The following is a 12,029-nucleotide window of genomic DNA, read 5'->3' on the forward strand; positions in this document are numbered from 1 at the left end:
GCGGTAGCAAGGTTGTGTCTCGGGACGCTGGCTTCCTGAGCAGCTTCGCCAACGGCGCTGCGAGCATCACACCTTGCACGAGACGAGGCCGAAGAAAGAGAGCGTCGGCGTTTAATTGTCAGCGACCAAAGAACGGATTAGCCGACACGTGACTAGCTGGACGTGTACCGGGCGCGCCACTCGGGCCACATGTGCGCACCACGATGACGTATCACACAGCTGCAAAAAAACTGAAATGCCGAGCGTGTGCGCAAGACGCCACCAGCGAACAAACAACCCGCGAAAAAAATTTTTCGGCGGATTGCACATTTGTAGGCCTTACAACTCCTGATGAACTCACCACTTTTCAGTTTGATGAATTGTACCTATTGATGATGGCATAGTGAGCAGCATTGAGCCCTCTCAGACGCGACCATTTCTGCTCGGATGCCCATCTCTGAGCTTCGCGAGCTCAAGGCATTCTGGAATGAGGACGCCTCTCCAAAGCTGCATTCACCCAATAAAAATGTTTATTCTCTCTCTCTTTCTTGCGTCGCGCCTGCCGCGACATCGGCCCCCATCTCTGCACGCGGCACCTAATTGATCGAGTAATTAATGGCTCGCTTCCTCTACACAACAATAGCAAAGTAACCCGCGCGGGTAGTACCAGAGTTTGGTAGTACGATTGAAAGTATATAAGCGATAATGCTACAACATGTTTTCAGTACATCGGTTTCAGCCACCCTTCGACCGTTTTTAAAGACGTTTCACGACTGAGAGATTCGTTCCAAAAGTACTGCATGACATCCTATGAAGCGTTTACGCATTCCGAGAAGCACTCCTTCAGCTGGGGATTTTCTTAGAGGATATAAGTTATAAAAAAAAGAAAAATGTGTGAGGATCGTTTCAGAAGCATGTCTGAACTCCGAGAACACCGTGGTCTTCGAACGTGCGGTGAATGCGGGACATGTGAAAAACGCTTATGTTGAAGGGGTGATAATCAGGCCCAAACCGGACATTGCTAATATGTTTTGAAACTGTTCAAATAAAGTTAGGTGCTTGGTTAGGAATGTAGTCTCGTGGCTTCTGAATATTCACATATACTCGCAGTGCAGAAAGCTAGTTTAAAGAAAAGTTATAGAGGAACCTTGCCCGATTGTTGTTGCTGAAACAATGAATCAAGCAACTCTATAGATGCACATCGAGGCTTGTGTAAATAGGAGCATGCGGCACGAGTCATTCGGACACGGCCACCTGAGCTCAAGTGCTCTCGCCTAACACGCAAAAAGCACACGCCACAAGACTACGACTATGTACACTCGCCGCCTGCGTCACATTATAAAATATACAACAGTAACCGGCGATTCGCTGATTATTGTTCTGAACAAGGCTCCCGTGTGGAAGCCGAAATATTATTAAATTTCACTCGATGATTCACTTCGCGTTTGTGCAGACGTATTTCAATGCCATACTTGTTGCCGTCAAGTTTTGTATTTCAGCCAGTAAACACTACATCAGTGTGTTGGCTGTATAGTCCAGACTGCAAAAAAGATCTAAATTGTAAGCTGCTTAGCCAGGCTTCAGAAATAATTGGGGTTTGTTCAGAAATGTCGCGCCTTGCTAAAATTTAATGTCGACTCCAGTACACACCTTTGCCGACAGCTATTGTTCTGAATGATTGACATGAAATGTGGGCGTGTTAATGGTAAGGGTTAAAAGAAATGACTTACTTTGAGTTTATTGTTGCACACATATACATTCTATCTTTCCATAATGGCGACAGCGCGAATAAATAGCTCGGTAATTTCGGTTCGGATCTAACGAGCGATGTAAAAAGAGCCTTTCCGGACAGAGACTGAGCACAAACTGAAGCCTTGGGGCGTGAATTCCTAGGGCAAAGCTCTGCGCGTGTTAGAGAAGATGACGCGGCATTTCTCACCTTGAAAGGCCTTGCGGTCGCAGATAAGATCGCGAAGGGCTTCGTATCCGCTCTCCTGGCGACTGAAGTTCGATCTCACTGGCTCCGGGCATGAGGCTAACCTCTGGTGGCACGGATACTTAGCCGTCACGTTCCTGAAGGAGAGTGAAGGACAACGAAAGATCTCAATGAACGGCGGCGGTGTCAGCGGGGCCACAGTTGGCTTTTCCAGTTCAGACATTTCCCAACGGTTCGGCGTGGCCACAGGCCTGGCGTACGACTCCCCAGGGAAACGCATCGCCGTTCCACTTAGTATATTTCCGAATTGGAAAAGGATGCAGCACGGAAGCAAAAAAAAAGTGGTAGAGCAAAACATTTCACGGTACACTTTCAATCCCGGTTTCTCGAAGCTGATGCTGGAACCTCATTTTCCGGCCAAAGGTTATGCTTGCTAATTTTTTAATTACAACATACCGCCCAGAGCAATTGTTTAGAAAGATAATTATCAAAATGTCGTAGATAATACAGCCGAGCCTCGTTATTTAAACGAAGCTGCAACCGACACGATAATAACTCCGTTATATAGAACATTCGTTATAAGTACATATGTATTCTTTACATGCTGGTATTTGCGAGGGAAAGTTTAAATTAACTTCGTTATATACGATAATTATTTATAACATCTCGATGAGGGCTATATAGTCGGTTCATATTTAGAATTGAGGTTTAAAAGCGCGAAATAAACAAGGACTCGCACCAAACAGCGCGAAAAAAGAAGTCCCACACCACAGACAAGCGCTTGTCTGCGGTGCGTGTCTCTCCGTGTCCCTTTTTTATCCCCTTTTTTTATTTCTACAGATCATTATTTACACCAACGAACTATTCCAGGGGGAAATAAATGTCCCGGATGACACACCTATTGACGAAACCTACTCGAAGAGGCAAAGCAAGATTCACTTTAGAAGCGGAGTACAAGTGTATTCGACCGCTCAGCACAACACCTGGCCACACCTAACACCGCAAGATGTCAGCGCTGCTGCGACTTTTCGTACCCTTAAGGAAAAAAAAACGCCAGTGAACGTTCGTACCTGCAGGCTCTATCGTAGTTTCCGTCAAAATCTCCCCACAATCTGCTATGGTAATATCTGTAGCACCCAGAGACCAGGTCTGGATAACAATCTTGTGATTTTGGTCCTGCGTTGGGAAAGGCAGATAAAAAAAAAAGCAAGTAACATTTTTGAACAAGAACGTTCGACAGAAGAATGAAGAAAGAGACTATAACACGGGGTGTCCCGAAGTAAAACAAAAACATGTGTTGTATACCTGAGGCTTCCTTGTGAAAACAAGGCTATTCGCCGTTGCAAGAGACTTGCCTCCAGGCCTACGACTCCAGGCCTACGACTCCAGGCCTACGAGATCCACTTTTATCGGTGCGACGTCAGACAATTTCGACAATTCGTCATATCGCGTGCACTGTAGAGGTTCCCGTTGTCGCCAAGACACACATTGTACGAAAGGACGAGAGCAGATGACGACTAAACAATTATTGCATGTTTGTGCTTTTGAAGATGCCCATATCCATAAACTTAAGGACGCCGTTGTCTTTTCTGCATGTACTTTTACCCTTGCAGTCACATGCGGCAATAATTCTTTCTGCACATTTCTTATGGAAGACAAGCTGTGTGCAACTGGGTTACGAGCAATGTCGCACACTCAGTGGGCTCTCAGAAAAAAAGGCATAGGACGATAAAACACATTCAAAGAAGAATACGAATTTCATGTTAGATTCGAGAAATTGGCCCCAAACAATAGCTTTGAGGGGCTAGCTAGGCGGTGTCTCTTGCCCAAGAAGTTCTAAACATAGTAATCGATCTTGTATCAATATGTATTCCAACAGTAGTGCACCACCCTCTAAGTTACAATACTTTACATTTGATTGCAACTTTCGCTGTTTTACATAGTTCTATCGCTGTGATGTGAGCGAATAGCTTGAACGAACGAGCGAGCGAATGAACGAACGTTTTTCTTGCCAAGTCCAAACAGCGACCTACCGCCGATCTCCAACCAACAACGAAAACGGCCGAAAGAGCCAAAGAAACCAATTCGCCTTAAAAATAAATACTTAAATTTCTTCATGCTTTCCTTGACTTCATTGTCTGTTGATTCCATATGCAATCGACGCCCGTTAATTCGATATTGGTTAATTCGACTTTTCGCTTGATTCGAAAACATAGGACACTACCGTAGAGAAACGAAACATAGCGCTACGAAAGGAAAACTCCTTTAGTTCTTGCGCGAAAGCACGCCGCTTCCCTTAATTCGACCCCCAACGACCCCCAACCCCCACCAACTCATGCGCGCTGTGGTTACAAAAAAAGAAAAAAGCCTGAAAAATATAAGACATTCAGCATACGGCGCCACAACTTCGCTAATTGAAGACAGTAACGACACCAAACTGTCTTGCAGAGATAATGACGACTGGCACTAGGTCCTGAGTTATGTCTCTCTTGAGGATTTTGCCAGGGCCAACGACAGTGTTGAGGTCAGTCGGCCAGTGGCTGACGATTGCATGTATTTATTGTATTACCGTTCCTAGGTGTGTCGATGAGGTCAGTCTACTTCATGCAATGAAAAAAAAAATGATTTGAATCAGTTCATGTTGCCACCGTTTGTTAATTCGACCTATCGGATAATTCGACAAAAACTGGTGGTCCCGCAAGGGTCAAATTAACAGAACGCGACTGCTGTACTAACCTAGACCGTGCGTTTCGCGTAAAGCACTTGTCAAAAGGATTGTCAGAAACGGCGGGTTACCAAGCAGCACGGCATCGTTTCCGACCATGGTCATGATATGCCACCGTGGTCAGACATGGAGCAGCGGTGGCCTTTTGAATTTCACAGTGTCCCAAGTTCTCAACCCGACGTCCGTCGTAGGCTCGCGCCCCCAACGTTATTTTACAGCGAAGTTTTCTTTGCGAGCACTCGCGGAGTTTCCTCACCGTGATTGCTGGGTGTTGCCGCTGTGCTGTTGTATGGTTCATATTAATAAAGAAAGAATTACGCGCTCTATGATGGGCACGTAATGGGCTCCCAGTACAGCAGTTCCAATGCTCTAACCACTAGGTCGCAATCGCCTTTCGTTTTCGCTTATAGCGTTTGAGTAACCGGTTGCCGAAAGCTTCGCTTCAGATGGATAGTAAGACGTGATTTGGACCTGCGTAATTTACACTATACACGAATCCCACGAGGGCGACGTTCTGAACGATGCGAGGTTCATTAGAAGCCAGGATCACAGAGCTCTCCGAGGCCGCCTTTACAGGAACTTGTTTCGGCTGACGAGAGGAATTAGCGCAAGAAGGGGGGGGGGGGGGGGAGGAAAAACACACACACAAGCGCGCACAGGATGTAGGAGTCTGCGAATATACGAAACTTTCGAATAAGAACAACGAATCGAGTAGTGCCCTATTAGATTCGATCTTCGAATATTCACTATTCGTAAATACAAATTCCTTCCGAATATTTTCCGAACGATTCAGAACGTCGAATGCGCGCAGTGAAACATGGAATCTGGGCAAAAGTACAGTAATTTACACCACCGCGTGCATAGTACATGGGCATAAAACACGAGAACATGCGTAGTTAAGGAGGCAAACGTCGCTCAGGGAGCCGGACTTTTACCGGCTGTTCAGTGATAACTCGCTCTCTCCGATGGGCCCCTGCGTGTGCGAATAATCTGCTTACATGTATGCGAATAAGCCGATAACATACGACGCACGCAAGCAGCACCGCAAAAATAAAGGGGGCGGGTTTGGTGCCCAGCCATTGTTCATGGCCGACCGTAAAAATTGTGGGGTTTGACGTGCCAAAACCAGAATCCGATTATAAGGCACGCCGTAGTGATGGGGGGGGGGGGGGGGGGGGAGGATTCCTGATTAATTTTGACCACCCGAAGTTCTTTAACGCGCACCTAAATCTAAGTACACCAGTGTTCTGTGCATTTCGCCCCCATCTAAATGCGGCCGATCCCGCGATTCGATCCCGCGACCTCGTGCTTAGCAGCGCAAAACCAAGGCTACTAAGCAACCAGGGCGGGTGTATAACCGGCCGCCGCAGCGCGAATTGAAACCGCCGAAACCCTCGTTTCGGGTAACGGGCAAGGATGCACAGAAAAAAAGTAAACCTGAGAGGCGCCTCTTAATACTTCAAATGAACACATAGCCAACGTTTCTCTTTTTTTTTGTCGTGTGGGTGTCAAAAGAAAAAGAAAAAATAAAGCGGGGAGTTTTGGGTGAAATTACTTAACGCGCTAGAGCAACACCCGGAGACAAGACTAGGCCGAAGTGTCACGTTTTTGAAGATGCAGTAAACTACGTATATGCCGAGTACGGAGATATCGTACGCCAGAAAAGTTGAACGAGCGACAGCGATGTTTCCCTTCTTTCCGTTTTCGCACTGGCTTTCGAGACAGCGTAGTATATATGCACACTTAAGTAAACGCAAGCAGGCTTCTTTTTTTTTTCATCGAGAAACAGCGCAAGTAAGTGTCGTGTCGGACTTATCGTGGACAATTAATTGCTCGTAGTCTGCTGACAGTCGATTGCACTGAGAATCATCGTGAATGGTTTCTGCACAATTATCACTTATTATTGTTATTATTATTATTATTATTATTCATACATAAACATATATAAAACCAAAGTATGCACAGAAACAAAGAGAAGCGTGTAAGCAAATCCCTACTCAAAGGGACAATCCGGCCACCCGCGTAGAGAAACGAAACCGAGAACGAGCAGAGAGGAAGGAACACCGCGACGCGTGTCACATCGTGCACAGAGTACGAGTACTATACACACGCTAGGAGTCGAGTCCCGTAAGCTGACAAGTAACAGCGCGCGCGGCCCTCGCATCGCGTCGAAGCTCGAGCTGCCGGAAGTGCATACAAACCGCCGAGCGCCGTTAGAGAAAGACCAAAGCCGACGGCGGAACTCGGTGTTTCTCGGCAGCGCACCGTGGGCGACAAGACTGTTGAGAGTCGCGACTTCGTGCGCCGCCACTCCGCTTTCCTTCTCATCCCCTTTCCCCATCCCTACTAAGAGAGGCTTGGGAGGAGTACCCGCTCGGCTGCTCTACCTTGGAAGCTCAACGTTCCTTGGTAGCGCGCGCCCGGGCAGCGGCCATCTCCAATGGCGTCCCGGAATAGGGGCAGTCACTCAGACGGCCAGCAAGCAACTCTCTTATTAACTTCGTGAATAAAATGTTTCGACCACCACCGAGAGTCGCCGACGCGAAGCGATCTATGCGAAAGCGCGACAACGGGCGACGGGATCGAAGCTAACGCACCTTCACCCGACGCCGAAGCGACTTCCATGAGCAATACGAGGACGAAGAGCAGCGCTAGGCGACGAAGGAACAGCGCCATTGCACTTCGTATTCGCACAGCCGCACGTTCCGTCGCCGCCGCTCGGTTCGGCACGAAGCACCTCGCATTTGCGAGCGCGACTGATAACGCGCGCCGAAGGAGGACGCTATCGGCGATCGCTTATCTGGTCGCTATAGACCGTTTTTTCGTAGGCGCCGCCATATTGTGAGAGCAGTGGCGCCGCCTATGAGCAGCGCCATACTGGCTTGGGGGAAAGCGGTGTTTGGCATGGCAGGTATACGCTCGGCGGTAGGTTTTGGCGTTTGTTTTCGTGGTCGTGCGGTCTGTTTAGTATGACGTGCGTCTTCTACGTGGTAAACGGTTCTGTGAGACGTGCTGAAGTGGTTTAATGCGTCATGGTCGGTATTTCTGCTGGCGTTGAGGTGGACGGAACACGCAGCGCGATGTGTGCGCGCATATTTGAGCCTGCAATCAGCCTCTGAGGTCAATTGTGTATTTATGAATGTTCCAATCACTAATGCGACCTTATTGCAGTGTTATCCTCTATTTCTAAGCTGCGGTTTAGGAGCCATGAAACATACGCGACGATCGTAACAGCGTGGGTACCGTTCTGCTACGATAGGAGCTCTACTGTTATACTTTGACAAGCGCTCAAACTGTTCGCTGCAGGTTACATTGCGTGACTATTTGGTTGGATGGATGAGGTTTCCACCCATGAATAAAATAGTTTTGGCTAGTAATAGCAGCATACCTTAGTCTGAATTAAGCTTGTCCAGCAAAGCGACCGTTTACGAACTGCGAGAGCGTCCTAAGCAGTAGTAGGTGCTGGATTACAGATATCTTTTTTCTATATAGCACATGGTCCAAGCATACGGCATCAGCGGTTATATATTTATAAACATTGTGCGGCGTTAGCCCGTTTTCTCTTGCTTTTTAGAGAAAGAGGATGATAACCGAATTTTTTTTTTCGGTTGTGTTCGTTCAGTTCTCTACGACGCACTCACACGTATTACGGAAATTTTGCGCTCAAAAATAGACATCGCATTCTTTTTATGCGAATCCTCTCATATATTATGGCTGTATACAGGCCAAGAAGGCAATGCCGAAGCACACAGCTCATATATGTATCGTGCTGGCTCACCAACCGCAGTGATCGCTGTGTTGAGCAGCGCCATGGGCCTCATGCAGCAAGGCTAGCGTAGACATATGGTAATTTCAAGCACACTAGACTTGAAATGCGTCAGAACGATGCCAGTGTATCACAAATATTTGACAGCGCCTGCCGCTCAAATGTTTCGTGGGTGCCTTAGGTTGGCCGTGCACGAGTATGCGCTCTTATGTTTTATGTTTTACTCCCTACGCCAATCGATCAGACAGTGAGCTGATTTACCATTTAATACTGGTAATACAGAGACGCCGGTTTCCTTTGTTGAATTAAAATCGATATAAGCAAAATAGTAAATAACACATACACGCACCGCGACTGATAGTGCGCGTACACCGCGGCTGACTATGCGCGTCACATTTTTGCGCCCGCAAGACATATTTCCGCCTACAGTAGTCACCGATGCACCGAAAGGCTTCCCTGACGACCTTATATGAACTAACATGGCGTAAATTTCACTAAGTAAGATCTAAAACATCTCGAAATCATTCCGCAGCACGCGACAGCAATACTTTCAAGCAGCGCCGCGCCGGATCGCCCAAGCCAGAGAGGAGGAAAGGCTCTCCAGGCGCCCTATCCTCCTCGCCCGATGACTTATTGGCCTCGAGCTCCACCACTGGAAAAGCTGGCGCCACCGTCGGCGTGACGTGCTAGGAGGGATCACGTGGACATATCGGCCGCGTCGGCTGCTTCGGGAGCGCCGAAGCGAGCTGAAAACGAGTTTAAATTCCCTCGTACGCTGCGATCCTCATTTAGTGGCGAAATTATCCCGCTTCGAGTGTCTCCTTTACAACGCTTGAAAGCACTACAATAGGTAACGGCTGCCTTTGAAGGCGCGCAACATGGTAGGCTACTGCTCGGTGCCACAGGGCCGGACGCACGTAACGGAGGTCGGTGTCATCCTTATTCACACGTAGCTGCAGGACAAGAAGCTGCGTGAAGCTCGGCTCGCGAAACATAAAACCGGCAAACAGTCATCGGCTACAACTCGGGTGTGCAGCAAGCACAGACGCGAGGAAGATTTCTGCCACGGCGCCCCGTCTGCGATGTTCTGAAAACGCGCACTGAGACGGTCGCCCCAGTCCGCTGCACGACTAATGTCATGACGGTTTTGTCTATGAACTTGTCGATGCTATAGATACTGGCAAGTTCAGTGGAGTGGAAAGGCAGCGGTAAGAAGCACATTTAAAAAAAGCATGGCATTTGGTCATGTTTGTGTTAGGAATTAATGTACTGGATTACAAAAAAGGAGCAGCGGGAAATTGCACGCTGAGAACACTAATAAACGTACACTGCGACGCAACTCGAGAAATAATATTGAAAGGTCACAGAATTTAGAAGAAAAAAAAGATTGAATCGTCGCGACGGCACATCACAGTCCCCGTAGGGGTCGAAGTCTCTACAATGAAATTATTTTTGAACAGCTCTGATGGCGCCCACGCAACAATGGTTGCTTTTATACTGTCAAATGCTCATATTCTGCAGCCTAAAGCTCATGGCGCGGTGCGAAAACGCGCGCGCGGAGAAAGCGAAACAGTGCGCGGACAAGCATGCAGACGCGCAGTCGGTTGCTGCGAATCTGCGCGATCGCTGCATTGAGGCTTCGTTCTGTTACGCTCCATTTAGTTATACAAACATTATAAGAACATATTTCACATAGTTTGCTCTCAGCGTTTACCTACCTTCCACGCAAGAAGCCGGTTCGGGAGACTCCATCACGGCGACCGCGCGCAGTGGCGTTCACTGTACGCATTCGGTAAAGAGATAGCGTCTGTAAACGATTGTGTGCTTTCAGTTTGCCCAAGATTATTATTTAGACAGTAAAAAACTTCTCTCGTTTCGAAAGTACTTACAGAAATGTCCGGGAGAGCTCGCGCGTGGTGTTTTCAGTGAGCGCTGACAGCAAAACCTATGAAGGGCACGCCACGTGATCCCTCATAGTACGCCAGCGAGGCGCTTCCGATAGATGGCGACTCCGTAACTCCTCGCCGCCAATAGGCTCGGAAATTGCGCGACATCACGAGGGGCGCGGCCCACCTATGGCGGAGGTTCTCCGCGGCTTCGTTCGCGCGTTGCAACGCCCACCGCGACGTGCGTTAATCGGGCACTTCCGATCAAACACGGGTTAATTTAGGCGTGAATTTTTTTTTACGCCCAAAGGCCACAATCTCTGGTTATGAGATGCCGAAGTGGTAATTGGGTGGACGCGGGAGAGACGCGTTCGCTTCGGACCACCTGGGCTTCAAATTTTGTCATTCGGTACTGCCAAACTTCCCCGTAAGATTTCTTGTGATAAAGAAACGAAACAGAAACAAATGAGCACAGTGGGTTATGAGGGGCACCGTGTTGGAGGGCTCCGGATTATTTTGGACTACCCAGCGCTCTTTAATGTGCGTCCCATATAAGCGAGAGCTGGGCACACACGTTTCTGCACCCTGCCTCCATCAGAATGCGGCCGCCACAGGCCGTAGTCGCACCCGCGACCAGGAGTACAGCAGCAGATCGCTAGAGCTAATGAGCATTCGCAGCGGTTAAAACACCTATCGTTAATTGTCGCATGCCTATTTAGGAGAGATCTGCAACCGTTGCGTGAACGGCGTAAAAAGGGAAATAATTTTAATTTAAATGCTGGAAGGCGACTTGTGTAGCCATAAAACAAAATGTGTTTTTTTTAATGAGGAAAGCAGTCCTAGTCAGTGGCGCTGCAATTTCGAACAAGGTCAGGGTGTGATGTACGCCCAAACTGAAACGCCAATAAGCACACGGATGATGCGACAGGCTATCGAAGCGATCTTGGCCCTCTTCGAATGCAAACGTTATTGCTGATCAGTAAATCTTAAATTTTCGTCATTCGTAGCGCTTTAACCCTTACAGAAGTGAAATTAGGAAATGAAGCGACGGGATGGACGTACTTCTAACTCCTAGCCTTGATTCCCAAGTAAACCTAGCCTATATATATTTGACGCTCATTGCAAGGCTCTCTGTTACTGTAGATATGACAAGGTTTTCTATCACTCTCTCGAGTAACTCTCTGTGAGTTAATGCAGCAAAATGTCTTTTTTTTTGCCAAAATTTAATCCCAAAGTACGCGTGAAGGCTCAAGTACAGCTGGTGAGGTTCAAAAGGCGAGCTCAAACGAAAAAAAAAAAAAAAAAGAAATTGAGAACGGAAGAAACCTGCTGGGTTATCCATGGCCCAAGTTCGAGTATGGCTTGAAAATGAAGTCTTGCCCTGTCTTCGAGATGTCAGGAAGTTGGTAACTTCAGCAAATTTCTCTAGCTTCCACAGAATCTAGAGAAATGGAGTTCTGCATCTCATTCGCAGAACTCCATTTGCAATCATAGAGCTAGTCCTGCACAGTTGACTCTGAAGCGCACTCACGTTGTTGGGACGAAACTAGGTGCAAGGAGCCGAGCAGGAATGCCCCCAGAACCACCGCTGCTGAGAACTTGCGTGTTGCCATGTCCGTTTGTGCAGTAGCCCCAGCCGAGTCGAGTCAAGCCACTCGTCAGGTTTCTGCCGTCAGGAAGAGTGAATCAGCGTAAGAAATCAGTCTGGGGCAACCAATCTGTGTTTTAAAAGATAGT

At 47.9% G+C, this 12,029-nt stretch overlaps 1 protein-coding gene across 4 annotated transcripts in view; it reads right to left on the reverse strand.

The window, feature by feature from the left end:
- The window catches only part of LOC126528260 (uncharacterized), a 58,671-nt gene that overhangs the window by 5,907 nt on the left and 40,735 nt on the right, over positions 1 to 12,029 (reverse strand). For 2 of the 4 annotated variants that reach the window (XM_072284222.1, XM_050176147.3), the window contains exons 2-4: positions 11,824 to 11,958; positions 2,986 to 3,091; positions 1,919 to 2,052 (exon numbers count right to left, since the gene is read on the reverse strand). In XM_072284222.1, coding sequence (XP_072140323.1) covers positions 1,919 to 2,052; positions 2,986 to 3,091; positions 11,824 to 11,905 — 322 coding nt within the window. In that variant the 5' untranslated portion in view covers positions 11,906 to 11,958. Of the gene's footprint in view, positions 1 to 1,918; positions 2,053 to 2,985; positions 3,092 to 3,220; positions 3,243 to 7,237; positions 7,405 to 11,823; positions 11,959 to 12,029 lie in introns of those variants that run through there. The other 2 variants (XR_008611871.2, XM_050176148.3) reach the window with 2 other exon arrangements.

The sequence above is a fragment of the Dermacentor andersoni genome, chromosome 9, assembly GCF_023375885.2.
Source record: "Dermacentor andersoni chromosome 9, qqDerAnde1_hic_scaffold, whole genome shotgun sequence".
NCBI classification, from domain to species: domain Eukaryota; kingdom Metazoa; phylum Arthropoda; class Arachnida; order Ixodida; family Ixodidae; genus Dermacentor; species Dermacentor andersoni.